General features: G+C 51.6%; 2 protein-coding genes across 2 annotated transcripts; both read left to right on the top strand.

The window, feature by feature from the left end:
- Nucleotides 1-352: 352 nt before the first annotated feature.
- Gfus (GDP-L-fucose synthase) lies at nucleotides 353-5,549 on the top strand. Its single transcript, XM_057791922.1, has 11 exons — nucleotides 353-441; nucleotides 1,110-1,266; nucleotides 1,592-1,706; nucleotides 3,388-3,516; nucleotides 3,603-3,676; nucleotides 3,821-3,954; nucleotides 4,080-4,144; nucleotides 4,372-4,438; nucleotides 4,548-4,627; nucleotides 4,874-4,973; nucleotides 5,243-5,549. Exons 2-11 carry the CDS (start codon nucleotides 1,121-1,123, stop codon nucleotides 5,296-5,298), a joined length of 966 nt encoding a protein of 321 aa, XP_057647905.1. The 5' UTR covers nucleotides 353-441; nucleotides 1,110-1,120; the 3' UTR covers nucleotides 5,299-5,549.
- A 4,311-nt stretch (nucleotides 5,550-9,860) lies between these two features.
- Pycr3 (pyrroline-5-carboxylate reductase 3) lies at nucleotides 9,861-15,140 on the top strand. The gene is made up of 6 exons (XM_057792276.1): nucleotides 9,861-9,974; nucleotides 12,011-12,075; nucleotides 12,640-12,819; nucleotides 13,044-13,256; nucleotides 14,263-14,355; nucleotides 14,510-15,140. Exons 1-6 carry the CDS (start codon nucleotides 9,884-9,886, stop codon nucleotides 14,690-14,692), a joined length of 825 nt encoding a protein of 274 aa, XP_057648259.1. The 5' UTR covers nucleotides 9,861-9,883; the 3' UTR covers nucleotides 14,693-15,140.
- Nucleotides 15,141-20,204: the final 5,064 nt, after the last annotated feature.

The raw sequence follows: 20,204 nt of genomic DNA, 5'->3' as shown, positions 1-20,204 counted from the left end.
AAGTCTTTGATCCCAGTATAGACAGGGGGATCTCAGTGAGTTCGATGCTAGCCTGGTCTGCAGAGCAAGTTCCAGGACAGTTAGGGCTGTTACACAGAGAAACCCTGTCTCGAAAAAAAAAAAAAAAAAAAGGATATTCTTGGCCAGACCACTTTTGTGTTGCGAGACCGGTATCCGTACAACCACCAGAGTGTGTTGGTCTTCAGCTTTGCAGTTCTGGCGGCCTAAGCGGAGCGCCCACGCCACGCCCACAGAACTCGGTTTCCCAGAAGGCTGAGGCTCGGAGAACATTTCCCAGAATCACCCGCGCCGCTCTGGTGATTAACCAAGACTTCACTTCCCAGAATTCCCCGGGAGGGCCTCGCCCCCTCCACCTGGACCGCGGGTAGCTAGAGAACTGTGCACCGGAAGCAGCTCTAAGACTGGTGGAACCTGGAGCAGGTGAGAGACTGCTGGGTGGACGCAGCGCTGCAAACCAGGGACCCCACAGACTGGTTGGTCGAGGCTGTAAGAGTGCGTCTGGCATAGGAGGTCTTAGTGGGCTTGGGCTGGGTGGCCTGCGAGGTAGTGGACCACTGGGTGTAGGGGCTGGGCCCTTGTTCATCTGGATGGTGGTAGAGCCATGCGACTGGGCAAGAGCCATCCTGCAGGAGCATATTTTCAGCGTCCCGAGGCCTTCCAGCGCCCCAGAAGAACTAGGCTTTCTTAGGCCATAGGTTATCAGCTCAGCACTAGTGGGTACGGGGCTCCAATCACGGGTACTGCCGCTTGTCTGTATCGGAGAGTGTAGGCTACAAGTAACCGCTACGATCTTTGCTCGGAACTGCCAGCCCTAATCTTTCAGTCGTAGAGTTGGGATGTATCTTTCCTCTGCCTAGTAGAGTCATGGTTGGAACCAAGCTACTTTGGTTTGGATAGCAGCCAGCAGGAACCTGTGGTGCCCAGGGCAAAGGACTTCTTAGGGAAACGGAGCTGGGTGTGCCTGACAGGCCATGGCTGCTCCTCCTTGGGAGTTTGACTCTGTGCCTGTTGTCCATTGGCTCATGAGAATGGGGTGGGGAGAGCAGCACATCCTGTATCCTCCTTAGCTCTCACGTTTGGCCCTCCAGGTGCAGCCGCAATGGGTGAGCCCCAGGGATCCATGAGGATCCTCGTGACAGGGGGCTCTGGACTGGTGGGCAAAGCCATCCAGAAGGTGGTCGCAGATGGGGCCGGCTTACCTGGAGAGGAATGGGTGTTTGTCTCCTCCAAAGATGCAGATCTGACGTGAGTTGGAGCCGTATTCAGACCCAGCCCCTCCTCCTGGTCCCCTCTCCAGGCTCCCTGAGCCTAACAGGAACCCTCCTTGAGTCTGTGCCCTCCCTGCCAGGTGACTGATCTGGCTACAATTGCTGGTTATGCTAAGCAAACATCCTCCTATAGTTCCGGGTGCCCCCACCCAATGCTGGCTACAGTCCTGAACTTGGCTACTTGTCTCTTTGACTGCCCTTCTAGCCTTAGACCCATCCAGTTACTCCACCCACTGCCCAAGTTCCCAATTCCTGATTTCCCTGGGCTTCACCAGGCCCCCTGACATCCTGCCTTCCCTCAGGGATGCAGCACAAACCCGAGCCCTGTTCCAGAAGGTACAGCCCACCCATGTCATCCATCTTGCCGCAATGGTAGGCGGCCTTTTCCGGAATATCAAATACAACTTGGATTTCTGGGTAAGTTGGTATGCTGGGGACAATAAGCCTTGGGAGCTCAGAGCTTAGGCCCTTGGAACTTCCACAGATTCCCAAGAAGTCCTTGAGGACTGGTTTTGCACAGCCCTGGGGTCATTTGGCCAAGTGCTGACCTGCAGGCTTGAGAAGCTGAAAGAGCCAGCATTCCACACTGTGTAACTGGAGGCAGGTTCCTGCTTACTGAGCCTGCTTAGCTGCCAGATCCTTCAACTCCCAGGCTTGGGTCATTCAGCTCCCTGAATCTACCAGCCACTTCTGGATGCCGGAGTGTCTCTAGCATGTGCTTTAGGAAGAAGGCAAAATATAAGATCTCTGCTTCTGCGAACTGGGCTCCGAAGAGTTGGTCCACCTGCCTCTGGGCAGTGACTTTGTCCTGGCTGGCCTGACTACACACTGCAGTATGGAAAGGTTCCCACCAGATTTGCTCAAGGACTCAGTCACCCAAAGTTCTTGCCCATTCCAGTGTTTTCAGCAAACTGCTTGGTCACTACCTCTTTCCTGTTCTTAGACCAGTATGCCTCATAACAATTTAGGGACGAGAACTGGAGAGAGGCAAGGCAAGACATTAAGACGTGGAGCTGGGCATGACTCCTTTGTATTTGGGGGGGGGGCTACTTCTTTGTAGTGGGAACCCCACGTACAGATTTCCCCATCTCTACCAACTGCCCAGCACACAGTAGCCGTGGAAATATTATTCTGGCATCCACACCCAGGCAGGCAGGGCAGGAGCTTCCCGTGTCCCTAGAGAATGGCAGCTTCTATAAGGTCAGTGCTGGGAGGCTTAGCCTTGTTCCAGAAGTGTGGTGATGTTTTGTTTGTGCTTTAAAAACTAAAGCTTGCTTGAAGATCAGATTGCAGAGCTCTGCAAATTCAAGGCCACCTTGGGCTACAGGAGATTGGTCCAGTCTGAAAGAGAACCAGAGACAGGCGTGTGATTCCCAAGCACTGGGATTAAAGGTGTGAGCCATCACTGCCTGGTCTCACAGCACAAATAAAATCTCACCCCACAGAAGCTCTTCAGATATATAGGCACAGATAGTGCTCATATCTGAGCTAGGCTATGTTCCCATGTCTCTCCCTGGAGGAACAGGAAGGAGCTTGAGTCGTTCATAGACAGCCTAACTGTAGTTTTTTTTTTTTTTTTTTTTTTTAACTCTTTGGGGGGCCCACCAGCCAGCTCCTAAATAAATACACGGAGACTTAGTCTTACTTATGAATGCCCAATTTAGCTGGGCTTGTTTCTAGCCAGCTTTTCTAACTTAAATTACCCTGTTTCTCTTTAACTGTATTTTGCCTCTGGGATTTTTACGTTTCTTATTCTGTGTATGTTTCTTTCCTTTTTACTCTGTGATTGGCCTCTGTGTCCTCTCCTCCTTTTCTTGCTTCTTTCCTCTTCTCTTTTTCTCCTTCTATTTATTCTCTCTGCCTGGCAGCCCCGCCTATCCCTCTCCTGCCTAGCTATTGGCCATTTAGCTTTTTATTAGATCAATCAGGTGGTTTAGCCAGGCAACGTAATACAGCCTCACAGAGTTAAACAAATGCAACATAAAAGAATGCAGCACATCTTTGCATCATTAAACAAATATTCCACAGCATCAATGAATGTAACACATCTTAAACTAATAACCCACAATATCTAACCCACCTGTGCTACCCACTGCAGAGGAAGAATGTGCACATCAATGACAATGTCCTGCATTCAGCCTTCGAGGCGGGCACTCGCAAGGTGGTCTCCTGCCTGTCCACCTGTATCTTCCCTGACAAGACCACCTATCCTATTGATGAGACAATGGTGAGGGGCAGGGCCTCCTGAGGCGGGACCTGAGGGTGTGGGCGGAACCAGGTGGGGGTTCTCAGTGTATCTCCTGCTCCTTGTAGATCCACAATGGTCCACCGCACAGCAGCAATTTTGGGTATTCGTACGCCAAGAGGATGATTGACGTGCAGAACAGGTGCTACTTCTTGGTCTTGCCCAGGCCTCCCTGGAGAGGGGAGGATGGACCCCTGGGTTAGTGAGGCGTCGTCGTTGCTGCCTCATTTATACAGTCGCAGAAGGAGCTGGGGACACGAGGTCAGGAGACACTGTGTCTTTGTAGGGCCTACTTCCAGCAGCATGGCTGTACCTTCACCGCTGTCATCCCCACCAATGTCTTCGGTCCTCATGACAACTTCAACATCGAAGATGGCCATGTGCTGCCTGGCCTCATCCATAAGGTGCACCTGGCCAAGAGTGAGTGAAGCTGTCCAGCATACACCCGGCGCAGGTTACCTGCCTGAAGGGGCCCTGGGCTCAGCTGTGGGGTGGGCGGGGCGCTGGCTCCGGATGCAGAGCTCTGACCCCTGCCCTGTCTGTAGGTAATGGTTCAGCCTTGACTGTGTGGGGGACGGGGAAGCCACGGAGGCAGTTCATCTACTCTCTGGTATGTATAGGGGCAGCATGGTCATCCCAGAAGGCTGGGTGGGAAGTGGTGGCATAGAAAACAGTCCTTGAAAATGCCAAGTCCCCAGGGGTGCAATTTGGGTTCAGCAGGAGAGAGTATAGCCTGGGAGAGGGGCCTTCATCCAGGGTGAACACTGGCTGTGCAGCCTCCCCACTAGGGGCATTTGGTACTCACTTGTGGGTTTGACCTAAGTCTCTGACCTCCAGGACCTGGCCCGGCTCTTCATCTGGGTCCTACGGGAGTACAATGAGGTGGAGCCCATCATCCTCTCAGGTGGGCACTCTGCAGCTGTCCTTTACAGCAGGGCAGGACCCGTGTCTACCCTGACGAGTGGGTCTGGACAGGGAGGCCTGACTGACTGCTGGCCTGTGGTTCCCCGCAGTGGGCGAGGAAGATGAAGTGTCCATCAAGGAGGCGGCCGAGGCTATAGTGGAGGCAATGGACTTCTGTGGGGAAGTCACTGTATCCTTTGACTCCAGGGATGGGCTGACGGTGGGGTACTATGGTGGGGTACTATGGTGGGGTACTGGGGGGTACTGTGGCTTCCCCTTATCATGGCCAACACGGCACCATTTTGTTTCTGGTGGTGCTCACCCTGGCAATAGAAGGGGATCTGCTATGTCCTGGACCTGTTATAGGAAAAGACAGGTTCCGGGTAGGGCAAATAGGTAGTGTTTCTTCTGCTATGGCCTTGACGGAGGTGTCCAGTTTGATTCAACAAAGTCAGATGGACAGTATAAGAAGACAGCCAGCAATGGCAAGCTTCGGTCCTACTTGCCTGACTTCCGTTTCACACCTTTCAAGCAAGGTGAGTTGTCCTTCCCAGAACCCTTATCCACCCCATGCTGTGCTTGCCAGCCCGCTCTGGACTTTCTCCCTGTTCCCTGCAATGGGCTCAGCCTCCGTGTGAGCCTTTATGTGAGGCTTAGTTACCAAGCCCTCCTCAAAGGTTATATCCACTGGAAAGCTGGACATTGTAGTTTAGGGTGTGTGGGTGGAGCCTCCTACCTCCGGGGAGGGTGGGGAGGGCGGGGAGGGCGGGTAGTGTCACCGCCTCTCATCTGTCTGCCTCTGCAGCTGTAAAGGAGACCTGTGCCTGGTTCACCAACAACTATGAACAGGCCCGGAAGTGAAGCACGGGACAAGCAGGTGCTCAGCTGGCAATGCCCAGTCAGTGGTCACCTCAGATCTTGCCGAGAACTGAGGCTAGCATCCAGCAACCTAAGCCATGTGCTGGCCTCTGCCAGGCGGCTCCATGCAGCTGTCCGGTAGGGTCCGTGTTTATCCATCCTCGGGGAAAGGCCAGACCAACACTTTGCTTGTCTGCTTCCGCCCCAACCTCTGCATCCATGCTGGTCCTGCTGCCCCTTGTCTAGAAACCAATAAAATGGATTTTCCTAAGCCTGGGCTCAGAAGCTGTGTCCAGCCTTCCCCTCCCCACAACAGAGCCTTCCTAGCTTGTCCAGTCCTAGGGCCCACTGTTCCTGTGTGCTACTTAGCTTCTATGAGCTACTAGGTCCCAGCCAAGAGTCCCCATGTGAAGGACCAGAGGGTGTAGATGTGGGTGTCAGGTAGCAGGCAGTGTAGGTCAGATGTCAGCGGGCTCAGGTATAGGGCAGGGTACCTTCCTAACAGTCTGAATCTTTTTTTTTTCCTTAAAGAAAGGTTTATTTAACTTTTTATTTTATGTGCATTGGTATGAAGGTGTCAGATCCCCTGCAACTGGATCTTTAGACACTTGTGAGCTGCCATGTGGGTACTGGGAATTGAACCCCGGTCCTCTGGAAGAACAGTTAGTGCTCTTACCCACTGAGCCATCTCTCCAGCCCCCGACAGTCTGGATCTTATGCTTAGCCCTTCCACTTGTGGTCACACAGACCTCTCTGCCTCAGACTTGAGGACCTTGGTGGATCTCAATTTGGACAGATTCAGTGGGCCATCGGGGGAAACAAGGATGGACCTACAGGGAGATTGGTGATGGATGATTTACACTTCACTAGGACCCTGGGCCTGGTCTTGTTAGCTCTAGCCACCTGAGTGGTGATATCGTGGACTTTTCTATGCTCATTGTCAAGATGGTCAAATCCAAGCCAATTAGGGCAGCACAGGAGGCTCTAAGGGTGCTGCGGGTAGAGGCAGGTCGCTTTGGGATTGCTTGTTGTAGCTTTTATTTTTATTTTTTTTAATTTATTAAGTATACAGTGGTCTGCCTGCAATTGTCCCTGCAAGCCGGAAGAGGGCACCAGATCTCATTACAGATGGTTGTGAGCCACCATGTGGTTGCTGGGAATTGAACTCAGGACATTTGTAAGTGTGGCCAGTGCCCTTAACCTCTGAGCCATCTCTCCAGCCCACTTTTATTTTTTGTTTTGTGTTTGTTTTTGTTTGTTGAGACAGGGTTTTTCTGTAGGTTTGGAGCCTCTCCTGGAGCAGCTCTGGGTCATTTCTAGGCTCCCCTCCTAGATTCCATTTGGCTAAGACTGTTAGGGTTTTTCCTTGTCCGTGATGACTGGGACTGAAAGCTACAGGCCCCTCAACTCCTCTCAGTCTTGAAATGGAGCTACCACTGCCCCTGAAGACTAGGGAGAGCAGAGGTGAGCATTTATTCCCAAGACTCAAGAGCCAGCTCCAGAAAGGCAGGAGTAATGATAGGCACCTGTGTAATACATTATGGCTGTCCCAGGTGGTGACTCATGACCACCAGCCACATAGCTGAAGCTGACGATGGGCTGCTGGACTAGTCAGAACTGTTATACATGCATATACAGTGATTTATAGACTGGGTTACAGGATGTGCTCTGGGTAGCCAGCAATGACTAATACTGGAGAGGCCAAGAATCCAGTGATTGTTCAGTGAGGCAGGATGGATGCCTCAGCAGCGCCAGCCTGGCCTGGAGGCCTCCCGGAGAGTTGCCGGTCTTCTGTGTACTGTGTACATTGGGATCCTAGATGGATTTGGCATCAATACATAGACAAAAAAGATTCCTTCCCTGTCCTGTTATCTGGGTTGCCACCAGAAGGCAGTGCCCTGATTTAGGGCTGGTCTTCCTGCTTCAGATAATCTTTTTTTTAAAAAAAATATTTATTTATTATGTATACAATATTCTGTCTGTGTGTATGTCAGCAGGCCAGAAGAGGGCACCAGACCCCATTACAGATGGTTGTGAACCACCATGTGGTTGCTGGGAATTGAACTCAGGACCTTTGGAAGAGCAGGCAATGCTCTTAACCTCTGAGCCATCTCTCCAGCCCCTGCTTCAGATAATCTTAAGAAAACCCTGCGTAGGCTTGCCGGGGAGCTTTTGTTCTAGTTAATTCCAGATGCAGTCAGAGTAGACAACTCACAGCTCCGCATCCCTCCCCTCAGAAACCACATCCATTCTACCCCACTGCCTTTTCCTCAGGTGATCAGTCTGCCTGCTGCGGTCTCATTGCTTGCTCAAATTTCCTCATCCCAGGCCACCCTTCCTATACATTCTGCCTCTCATGTCCCAGAAATGCAAAAGATACCCAATTGTTTTCCGCATTCACTAACCCTTGATGCTCAGCCTGCATCTGAGGCCTTTTGTCTTCCAGCAGGACAGTCCATGGCCTGCCTGGTCTTTCACCCTCTAAAGCAGCATCTACTGGTCTCTTCGATGTTGTCCTGTCCAGTGTCCCTCTGGCTCATGCCTTCCCAGTCTCCTCTGCCCCCCATCTTCAAATTTCTTTTAAACTTATTCCTCTGATGAGAGTCCAGGGGGTTGCAGGGGGACCAGGGCATTAAGGATGTACCCCTCCAGCCCCCAGAAAGAGCTGAGCTGATCAGAACCTGCGGGACACTCACACCTGTCTAATGCCCACCAGTCTATGCTAACTGCATCATGTCAAGGAGCACACACTCTGTCCTAGGAATCAGAATATCTTGACCACACTGACTAGGCAGCACGCATTTCCAGCAGGCCAAGTCTCAACCAGGTGCTGTTGGTTACAGCCCAGAATATGAAAATTCCTTACAATCTTGTTCCTATAAATGTCCCTTATCCCCCACCTCTCCATGGACATTTCTGTAGATTTTTGTCCTTGTATATAGTAAGGATTCTAAGTTCCCTGTGTCAATCTGCTTTCTACTGTTACTAAGACAACTTGTACCAAGGAGAAGTTTTGTTTAGCTTTAGTCTTTAGCTCCTGGCTTTCCAGGTTTCCATCCACCTGCAGGCAGACTCGTGGGAAAGATCAGGGAACACAGCTCTTCACCTCATGCCATGCAAGAGGAAAGGACTGTCCATCACATTCCAGCTGTGGCAGGCAGGGGACACACCAGCTTTAACTGTGGGACCTCACAGTCCAAGGACCGCATTGCCCTTGTAAATTTGGTGGTGGGCTCCTAAGTACTGTGTTCTATTTTGCCCAATTTTAATACACTAAAAACAATAACAACAAAAACTTGGGCAGTGGTGGTGCATGCACTTAATTCCAGTCCTTGGGGAGGCAAAGGCAGGTAGATCTGAGTTCAAGGCCAGCCTGGTCTACAGAGAGAATTCCAAGACAGCCAGGGCTACCCAGAGAAACCCTGCCTCGAAAAAGCACCCAAACCAAAAGTCAGCAGCAACTACCTTTACCCAGTTTGTAGTAAGTCTGTGTATACTTTTGACTGGAAGTTACTTCAGTAATAAAAATAAAGTATAGCCGGGCGATGGTGGCGCACGCCTTTAATCCCAGCACTCGGGAGGCAGAGGCAGGCGGATCTCTGTGAGTTCGAGACCAGCCTGGTCTACAGAGCTAGTTCCAGGACAGGCTCCAAAGCCACAGAGAAACCCTGTCTCGAAAAACCAAAAAAATAAAAAATAAATTAAAGTGTAGTAGTTTGAGTTGGGACCTTGATCATCTGGTCAAAGTCTTGTGCCTTTGTTCCCCTTTTGTGCATATGCTTGTTTTACCTGCCCTTTCTTTGCTCTTTCACTTCACCTAAATGACTATAATCTTTAAGAATTGTATGTGAAATTAAATACAGGTAATTATCCCGGTGAAACACTAAAGCAAACAAAAAAGTTTTTAAAAATAGCTGCGCAGTGAAGACGCACGCCTTTAGTCCCAGCACTCAGGAGGCAGAGGCAGGTGGATCTCTGAGTTAGAATCCAGCCTGGTCTGCAGAGTGAGTTCCAGGACAGTGCCAGGAATGTTACACAGAGAAACCTGGTCTCGAAACACCATCCCTGTCCCCCACCCCCGCCCCCCAAAAAGACTGTATGCTGGTTGACTGATTAGTTAGTGCTTTCTTTAATCTGGAGCACCAGAACTGGCACCGAGGATCGAACCCAAGGCACACAAAGTGGGCAAGAACCATTAAGTACCACCGTACACTCCCAGCCCCATCCTAGAGTGGTTGGAGCTTTCCCTCCAAATCTCTCTGCACGGCTTTTGGGGAGACTCCAGCTTCGGATAATCCAGGTCGAATCAGACATCCTGGTTAGGACTAGCTCTACCACCTTCCTCTCACTTTTCCCTCAGCAAAGTCACCTGCTGCTTCACCCAGGCTTGAGAAATCCTACCTCAAGCAACCTTAGCGCCCCGCTCCTCCTCTCCCCGCCCCGCCCCTCCTCTCCCCGCCCCGCCCCGAACTCGCCCCTCTTCATCCCCTTGCCTCCCGGAACCCGCCCAGTCGCTTCTGTCCATCAAAGCGCCTCTAGTGGGCGGGGCTCGCTGCCGTAGGGACCTGAGACGGCCATCCGGAGCACGATGGCGGCTGCAGGGTCTGAATCTCTGCGTGTGGGCTTCGTGGGCGCAGGCCGCATGGCGGAGGCCATTGCTCAAGGCCTCATACGAGCAGGTGGGGAGGCGAGGCCTGGTTGGGGGGCTTTATTGTGGGAAGAGCCCTTAAGCCTCGGCGGGAGGGGCACACATGGTTCACCCAAGGGCCAGTGGGGTGAACTCGCCCTGTTCCTGGATGAGAACCCTATGGTAGCCTTCCATCAAGGTCTCCAGGGTTCCTGGGTGAGCCGGCAGCCGTTTTCCCAGGAGGGTGGGTGGGTGAGCCAGGCGTGGTGCGGAGAAAAAAAAAATAGCCCAGCTTATTTTATTTAACACTGATGATATTGTTGGATGATATTCCTTTAAATGTATTGAATTAAAGAAAATTGCCATTAACTTCATTCGTGACTTCTTTGTTGGGGTTTTGCTTGTTTATTTGTTGCTTTTTCCCCCTCCTTGTTTTACGAGACAGGGTTTCTCTGTGTCGCCCTTGCTGTCCTGGATTCCCTTGGTAGACCAGGCTGACCTTAAACTCAGAGATCTGCCTCTGCTTCCCGAGATTAAAGGCATGAGCCAGCACTAGTGGGCTCACTTTAACGTGACTATGATTTTATAGTTCCATATGTGGCGCAAACCAATTTTGTCTTAGATTGGACTGGCTTAATGCCAAGTTAAGTGTCCAACTTCCTGGCCTCCTCCTCCTGTCTCTTACTCTGTTTTCTGTTCATGCATCAACTCCACTTTCAAAGGTGGGCAGCTGTGTGGGAGGAAGAGGATTGGCTCTGTGTACTGGAGAGTATCTGCCATCCCCGGTGTGTCTTCTCTAGAGCCAACAATACCTTGAATGTCAGGGTCACAGTGTCTCCACCTGTGCCAGGTGTCTGCAGCCTGCTGGAGGGTGGGTTGAGAAGGGAGGCAAATTCTTCGTGCCCGAGGACTGCTGGTACATAGCAGGGGCTGTCAATACTGGACTAACTACTGTACGGTGTTTAGGAAACTTTACGTACAGATTGCAGGTAGAGAAAGTTGGTGACCTTTGACTCTCTGCTTTCCCCTGTACTTCAAAGTCCAGAGCGACATGATCATTAGAGAGTGGCTTCCTACAAGTCTCACGGTGTTCACGTGTAAAACCTGCAGTTCACCTGCCTCTTGGTCCTATTCCAACTGTCACTGACATGTTAGCAGCTTCTACGTTCAGGTTGTGGGGTACGCTTCCACCTGACCCAGTCTTCCTACTTCTACACCCTCCAAAAACACGATTTCCACCAAACAGGCATTTAGTCTCCCCCAAACATCCCAGCACACTTGCCCTATTGCAAGGGAGCTTCTCCTCTGTCAGGTCTTTATCAGATAAGCTAATTCTTTTAAAGATTATTTTATATGTGTGTTTTGTTTGTGCACCTTGTGTGTGTGTGTGTGTGTGCGCGCGCGCGCGCGTGTGCTTGGTGCCTGCGGAGGCCAGAGGAGGGCACTGGCTCCACTGGAGGTGGAGTTATGGATGGTTGTCATTGCCTTGTGGGTCCTGGGAACCTATCCCAGGTCATCTTCAAGAGCCGCAAGTATTCTCAATTGCTGACCCTTTACCAGCTACGTCCCTATGCAGGCTGCTGCTCCAGGCCTGGTGTTCCTGCAGAGATTTTATGTTTTTTTTTTTGTTGTTGTTTGTTTGTTTGTTTTGTTTTTTCGAGACAGGGTTTCTCTGTAGCTTTGGTGCCTGTCCCGGAACTAGCTCTTGTAGACCAGACTGGCCTCAAACTCACAGAGATCCGCCTGCCTCTGCCTCCCGAGTGCTGGGATTAAAAGCCTGCGCCATCACCGCCCAGCTCCTGCAGAGATTTTGCATTTTGACCAACATCTAAGTGCACCAGTCAGCTGCCCCTTGCCTGAAAGCAGGGACCCATGGGCTCTGTGTCTGGTCAGGATCAAGAAGGTTCCTGGCCCCAGTGTCCAATAGCAGTGTTGGCAGTGGCATTCAAATACAATTCACTTGATTGCTCAGCAGCAAAGACAGACGAGCATCCCTGCTGTGATCCTATGGAGCCTTAGGCTAACAATGGCCTAGGCAAGCTCTTTCCTTTCTTCCCAGTCCTCACCAGCTTTTGGCTTTCTATCCAGGCAAAGTGGAAGCGAAGCAAGTGCTGGCCAGTGCACCAACAGACAAGAACCTCTGCCGCTTCAGGGTGAGTGGGACTTAGGGGCTTGTCCTTCTGAAGCATTTTCAGGGCCAGGTATGGCTGAAGGTTTGAGATGGCTTGGTTTGTCCTGGAGAAGAAGAGGTCAAAAGCCAGGAAAAACTTCTGGAAGACTAGAGCAGATTGTGTTCCTGTGTGGGGTAGTTGTGGACACTAATTAGGAAGGAAGGTTCCAGGGCTGCAGAGATAGCTCAGAGGTTAAGAGCACTGATTGCTCTTTCAGGGGACCCAGGTTTAACTCCCATCACCTCCATGGCAGCTCACAACTGTAACTCCAGGATCCAGCACCCTCACGTAAACAGGCATACAGGCAAAACACCAATAAAATAAAAATAAATTTTAGGAGGGAAGGTTCCAGAAGGTAAATCTTGGACTCTGTGAGGCTCAGGGCCATTGGGTTTTTCTTAGGCATTTGAGAGTATGACTGGTACAGACATTTGTAACAACAGAGGCCTGAGGGAACCATGGGACCTAGGATGATTGATGGCACACGGGTGGGTGGGTAGGATCCCTCCTTACACAGCCTCATTCCTGGCGCTGGTGTCGGTGCAGGCTCTGGGTTGCCAGACCACTCACTCCAACCAGGAAGTGCTGCAGAGCTGTTCACTTATCATCTTTGCCACCAAGCCTCAGGTTCTGCCAGATGTTCTGGCAGAGGTGGCCTCCGTCATTACCAGTGAGCACATCGTGGTCTCTGTGGCTGCTGGGATCCCTCTGAGCTCGCTGGAGGAGGTGAGTAGTCTGACTATGAAATAGGCTCTGCCGGCCTGCGTGGGAGGCAGATAGCATCCCAGACAACCTCCAGAGGTCGTTAGTTGGCCCACCAGGATTAGGTGGCGGGGGCCGTGTTCTGCCACTGTGCCTGGGAAGTGGGGTCTAGAGACTGCATTTAGCTGAGGTGTTTGCCTACCAAGCCCGGTCTCAGGATACCTGACACTAAGCTCTCTTTTGTCCAGCTGCTGCCCCCGAAAACACGAGTGTTGCGAGTCTCCCCCAATCTACCTTGCCTAGTCCAGGAGGGGGCAATGGTGATGGCCCGGGGCCACCATGCCAGGAATGATGACGCTAAGCTCCTACAGAACTTACTGGAGGCCTGCGGGCAGTGCATAGAGGTTCCTGAGTCCTACGTAGATATCCATACCGGCCTCAGTGGCAGTGGTGTGGCCTTTGTGAGTATTGTTTTCCCCCTACCCTCAAAGGCCCTGCTCTCAAGGTTTCAGAGTCAAGCCTTGGGGCCTCAAGTGGTCCATGAGCCACCACTGAGCTCTGCTGTCTCAGAACATTGTGCTTTGTTGGACCATCGAGGCTGGCCACTTTATCAAACTTAGAGCCTCAGGTATCTGTGACCACGTTCAGGGCCTTCTTTTTCATGGTTCTTGAGCCAGTGGTTCTCGACCTTCCTAATGCTGCGACCCTTTAATACAGTTGTTGTGGTGACCCCCAACCATATTGGTTTGTTTTGTTTTGTTTTTTGAGACAGGGTTTCTCTGTATAGCTTTGGAGCCTGTCCTGGAACTATCTCTTGTAGACCAGGCTGACCTCGAACTCACAGAGATCCGCCTGCCTCTGCCTCCCAAGTAGTGCTGGGATTAAAGGCGTGCACCACCACCGCCTGCCCCTTATTGTTTTGTTTTGTTTTTTTTTTTTTAGTTTTTTTTTTTTTTAATATTATTTAATTATGTGTACAGCATTCCTTCCATGTTTTGCCCACAAGCCAGAAGGGGGCGCCAGGTCTCATTATAGATGGCTGTGAGCCACCATGTGGTTGCTGGGAATTGAACTCAGGACCTCTGGAAGAGCAGTCAGTGCTCTTAACCACTGAGCCATCTCTCCAGCCCTTTTAGTTTTTTTTTGAGACAGGGTTTTTCTGTGTAGTTTTAGAGCCTATCCTGGAACTAGCTCTTGTAGACCAAGCTGGCCACGAACTCACAGAGATCTGCCTGCCTCTGCCTCCTGAGTGCTGGGATTAAAGGTCTGCATCACCACTACCCAGCAATTATCTGTGTTTTTCTGATGGTCTTAGGTGACCCCTGTGAAGAGGGTTGTTCAATTCCCAAAGGGGTCGTGACCCACAGGTTGAGAACTGCGTTCAGAGCATTCTCTAGCCGGGAGCTGTGCCCAGCAGAATGTCCACTTTGACATTCCCCCTTCCCACTTCCAATGCTATTGCTACAGGTGTGCACATTCTCGGAGGCCCTAGCTGAAGGTGCCATCAAGATGGGCATGCCCAGTGGCCTGGCCCACCGCATTGCTGCCCAGACCCTGCTGGTGAGTGAAGGGTTCCTTGGGAGAATGCTGGGAAGGTTGTGTTCAGGAATGTGTGCTGTCTCCAGCAAACAGGCAGACACACCTGCAAAGTTCAGACAGGCGGGGGAAACGTGTAGCTCCCCCCCCCCAACTCTCCCTTAACTCTTCTCCCCAGGGGACAGCCAAGATGCTGCAGCAGGAAGAGAAGCATCCAGCCCAGCTTCGGACAGATGTGCTCACACCAGCTGGAACCACCATCCATGGGCTTCATGCCCTAGAGAAGGGAGGCCTGCGAGCAGCCACTATGAGCGCAGTGGAAGCAGCTACCTGTCGAGCTAAGGAGCTCAGCAAGAAGTAAGCCAGGCTCCAGGTGAGACTACAGGTTCCTGGCCCAGCTTCGGCCTCTGAGTGGCGAGAACAGCCCCACGGCCATCATCTTCATCAGAGAAGTTGTGACTACTTGTTAAAGACCCTCAAGATAAGGTCTGTTGCCTGTGACATTCAGTCAAGGAAGCAGGAGGTGCAGAGGGTCATTTGACCCCCAACTGTGATTCCAGCTCCTCTCTCCTGCACCTCTCAGCCAATTGTAATTGTGTCCTAATTGTACATGGCCTCGTGGTCTCAGGGGGTAGATTATGCAACCCGTGGAAGGTGGACTAAAATGCGAGAGGTTTCCATCTTTACAGATATGGGATCATCCTCATCCGTGCTGGCATGAGGTGTTTCGGTGGTGTGGTTGCTTTGTCACCCACACTCCTGTAAGCAACACCCCATCCATGTTCTCTAAGTCCAATAAACTCATTGGTTCCCCAAGTTGAACTTTCATGGAATTGTGCTTTAGGTTGTCCTTGGTACTCTATAAGGAGGAGATAAATCTATTTCCTCAGGGAGAGTATCTTTAGCACTGGGTACCAGCCTCCTTGCTTGCCCAGGTTCCCTCTATCTTCCCCTTGTCCCCACCTCTAAGGACAACGGTTCTCTATCCATCACATAAATGGATATTTCCATTTCCTCTATGCTTGGAAAAAGTGTCCATCTCTGCAGGCTGCCTCGCTGCCACCCCCTCCCAGAACAGCAATAATCCTACTTCTAGAGAGACTTAATAGGCAATGTTGGTTCTCAGGCGCCTGAAAGCTTTTATTATGGGGGGGGGGTATTGGAATCCATGACAGAGCTGCTGAGGCTGGTCTAGAGCCCTGTCCCTTCTATGAATTTCCGTGGACTGCTCAAAGGCAGAGGTCAGACCAGTGGAGGATGGGGTGGGAATGTCGCAGGAATAGATGGCACTTGCCCAAGAAGCTCTCTCCCTCTCCTTGAAGCCAGATACTTGGCCCAGAGGAGGAAAGAGTCCCCAGTAGAGCTGAAGAACTCCCCTTTTCTGAGCAGTCGGCAGGTGGCATGCCCTTCCGTAGTCGAGGAGGAGCTCCTCCAAGGGGTCTCATGCTGCAGAACTATACTGTCCGCTTATCCTGTGTTTGGGTTGAACCAGTCAAGTGGGAAAGCTGTCTGAAGTTTCAAAGATGGGTCCTAGCTAGCTTTGGAAGACGAGACCCCTGCTTCCAGCTGGACCTAAGCTGGCTCTAGGGCAGGCAGAGCTCAGTCTGGTACTACAACTACAGGGGACTATACTGGTAGCATGTGACTCTTCAGTAAATCCATTCCTAGACCAGCAGGTCAGGAAAACCACCACTTAGGGGAAAGTGAGGCTGTGGGATGGAGGACCAGGGCTCTGAGGCTACTGCACAGGGGGTACCTGGTATGGCTCTGGCCCCCACCACAGGTACCCTCTCTACCAAAACTCTCCTGGTCACTCTGATCCTAAGATGCCAACTCCCTCACGTTTACCCAGCAGCCTCCTGAGATTTGGTGGAAGCATCCATCAGTGTGGCTTGGGGCAGCTCCCACAGTGGCCATCTGCTAGCTGGGTGACACCAGAAACCTATCTATAAAGCAGGCCTAATGGTATTCGTAGGAAGAGGCTGTCTATCCCCAGTCCCACTACTCCAGCACTGCAGCCCTTCCTCCTCTCAGCCCCTTGCCTTTAATGTACCCCTCTCATCCCATTTCCAGGGGGTGGCTCCTCTCAGCCCAGGGCTACCTGACTGGATTCTGGCATTGTCACTTGTCAGAAGGGCCATCATAAGTCCAGTTCATGCCCTTACTTTCCCATTTGTAAGAATTTATGGAAAAACAGCCCAGCTGCTGTATTTATACAAAGTGCTACGTGAGCTGACCACTGATAACGAGAAGACAAGTGATACAGACAGCAGAGGGTCCCATCCCAGCTGCAGGGTCACTTGCCTGTGTTGTGCAGACACAGATAATCAACTTCCCTGGCTTCTAAGCTATGCCAGGTCCGGGTAGAATGGAGTCCCAGGGTCTGGTATAAGGCAGCCCACCTGCCAAGAGAATCACTGATGGTGAACCAATAGATGTTTCTCTCTGGGATGAGGGCTGGGAAGTGGAACATACCCCTTCATTGCCTAGTCATGGTCCCGAGGTGACAGAGGCAGCTTTGGGACCATACAGCTGTGACACTGTCATCCAGGCCTCTTCCTACTGTACGCTGCTCATCCAGCCACAGCTTTCTGAGATAAGAACTAGTAGATGCTCATGGTATTCTTTGTAATCAATACTGTCCCACTTTTGTGCCCTCCTCCTCCTCCCCCACGCTATGGAGTGTTCCAAATCCAAGCATTAGATCCAGTCACAAAAATAAGACTAAACCAGGGTGGCTGATGGAGTTGACCTGTTTCACCTTTATTACACAAGCGCCGTTAGACCGGATCACCAAGTGACATTAGACCAGCTGGCCAGGTGACCGTAGCTTTGAGCAAGGTTGAGTGTCAGAGAAAGGGCCCTACAACAAAATATGAAACCCACAAGCCCAAGGCCCTACTGAGGGCAGCTGATGGGGTCAAGATGCTCTTGTGGGCACATTTAGAAGAGGCCAGACTGCACCGGGTTCCAGCTGGGCTTCCCATAGACCGTCCTAACTAGGTGTGTAAAGGGCTCAGTCCTCAGAGGACCAGCCTTGAGCTTGAGGTGCGCCCCACCCCTCCTACCAGCTGTTTCACCTACAGTTCGGTCGTTTTCACTTTCCAAGGACATGGACCTTGGGGACAAGGCTGCCTGTGACCACTGCAAGTCCTCAACCCCCAAAGCAGTGGTGGTGGCTCCAACAGAACCCACGCTCACTCATCTTTCTGTGCTGGGTGCCTTCTCCAAACAATCTGTGTATGAATCTAAGGCAGGATCACTAAGCAGAAAAGGCTGCCTATACTTCCCAGGCCAAAGGATCGCTACATTTTGTAGGGAACAGGCAGACCTCTGGGGCAAGAGGCCCAGGATTCCTGCATGGTTCCTGGTACATAGCAGGGGGCAATGGCTATTGAAGAAAGAAACTGCCTTTTCATCCTCCTTACTAGTTACTGCAACTTGGTGCCCACAGAGAGCAGCAGTGACGCACAGATGGACACGCTGAGTATAAGGCTCTCCTAAGGGGCCCATGAACCCCTAGGGAGCCCCATCAGACACTAAAAACAGAAAGGTGAGGTAACTGCACATCCTCAACACAGCTGCCTGTGAGGCTAAGGCCCCTGTGTAACAGATATGCAAGCCCCGGAGATATAGGACTTCCTGCTGGGACAAACGGGTACCTGGACAAAGCAGCCTCCTCCACAACTAGGAGCCAGCCACCAGAACCTCTGTCCATAGCATGTAAAGAACAGCAGCATATTCCAGTCTAAAAATTTGCATTTTTAAAAAATAGTGCTCTTGTTTGAACCCAGGGCCTCACCTCAGGCATCCTAGCAAGCACCCTAGCATCCCTAGCCTGAGATGACATCTTTGCGCCTTCTCATGGGTGTCTCAGTTAATGATAGCGTACAGACCCAAGCCTGACAGGAGCTCTCTGACCCAGTCAGCCCACACCTGCTTGTTTATAGGGCAGCGATATGGGACCATGGCAACCTCCGGGATCTTGGGTCCTCAGACAGCTAGAGGGGCTGGTGAGAGGTCTCACTCCTGAGTCCCAGTCCCTGCCAACCCCAGTTTATCTGGGTCCAGGCCAAAGAAGGAAACACAATAGAAAGGACAAAGAAGCCGATGGAAAGCTCTCCGATAGAACAGTACAGGTAGCCTAGGCTGGAGCAGCTGCTGACGCCACCCAGGCTGGCTGTAAATCCAAGGCCCAGGCAGGTCTACCTCTCCACAGACTTGGAAGCAGGTCTGTCAAAGCCTGAAGGCAGCTCCTAGCCTGGGTACCTGGATGATATGGAAGCTGCTGGTATAAACACATTAGACTTCTGAAACCCCACCCAAGTTGCTAATGTTGGAGACCCTCTACCAGCCATGACTGCCCAAGGTCCTCTAGGTCTTTAGGCTTGAGGCCAGGTACATAGGAGACCAGATGGGCTCCAGTGTGTACAGATAGAGATTGCTATACCTGAGCCTCCGTTCTCTTGTTCCATGTGTTCCCTCAACTCTTAATATTTACGTAGATTTTTGACTGGGGTGTAGTGTGGTTCCAAGGAGCAGATCACTTTTGGATACCTCATCCACGGCTCCATCCATTGCCAAACTCTTGCATCCCTTGCCCTTCCCCACATCGTGTTTTCAAGGCTCAGACTATGAGGGAAGAGGTAAAGATAAGGGGACGGTACTAGGACAAGGGGTCAGGACAATGTTTCTGCAAAGGCAATATTGGCCCTCCCTAACACACAGGTGCCTCAGTTCTAGACCACCTGGAGCAATCTGAATCCGCAGTTGGACACAGCACCAGAGTGATTAAAAATCTGGATATTCTTAGAGTCTTTTCTCTAACCTGGGCCATCCACACTCTTGGCAATGCCAGGAGGTGGATGAGTCTAGGGTCAGGAAGAGCCCATGGGTGTACAGAGGTTGACTCAAAGGCACCGTCATGTTCTCAGATGGTTGCAAAGACTGTCACCCGTTTCCAGGTAGATCAGACAGCCCTAGAGCTAGACAAAGTGGTTGGCAGTTTGTCCTGCCATTGGTCAAGCCACCTTGGGTCCAAACCCAAACACTTGCCAACATCAGGAGTGGAAGATCTAATCAGAATGAAGTATTCTGAAGGACTAAAAATCCAAGCAGAACAGAATCAAGTATACTTTGCTGCATCCAAAACCTCACCAAGCACTGGGCTTCCATTTCCCTGCATCCCACTCTCTGTGAGTATACCACCCCAGGTCAAGGAACTGGGGCCTAACCTGAGCTCTGATCCAGCACCACAAGGGCCTTCAGTTATCAGAGCAAGAGTAAGAGAGCCCAGAGACCACCTCACTCTTCCGGCACTCATGGTTCCCTATGAAGAGCATCTTTTAAAACGTTTAATGTGTTTTTGCTTGTTTTTAAAACAAAACCAAGTGCTTTCCCACTGAGATGAGGCCAGGCGGCACCGAGGAGGCCGGTGAAACAGAAGCAGCAGCCTCATCCAGTGCTCGTGGGGGCAGGGGTAGGAGTGAGCCCCATAGGGGCCAGAACGGAGGTACAGTCAACTGATCTCCAGTAGGTGTTGTGCTTATGGGCCCACATGTGTCTACTCAGCAAAGAGCATCTGCTCCTTTAAACTATTTCCCCAGGGTGCTGTGGATCACAGGACAGGGCATCCTTTACCAATGGATGGGACCTGGACCTCTACAGTGGACTATACCAGGGAGAAAAGGGGGAAGACGGCAGACTGTGTATGCCCCCTCTCTCCCAGTGCAGCAGGAAGAAGGCCAGTGGGCCCCAGAGGTCACACACCACCGTGAGAAGCTCCAGATGAGGGCCCGATGCCTCCAAGCCTCCGCGCCATGGTAATGAGGGAACGTAGCTGCACTAGCCTCACTGGCCCCACTTCTCTAGGA

The sequence above is a fragment of the Chionomys nivalis genome, chromosome 17, assembly GCF_950005125.1.
Source record: "Chionomys nivalis chromosome 17, mChiNiv1.1, whole genome shotgun sequence".
Lineage (NCBI taxonomy): Eukaryota > Metazoa > Chordata > Mammalia > Rodentia > Cricetidae > Chionomys > Chionomys nivalis.
This window is presented reverse-complemented; position numbering and strand designations above follow the sequence as displayed.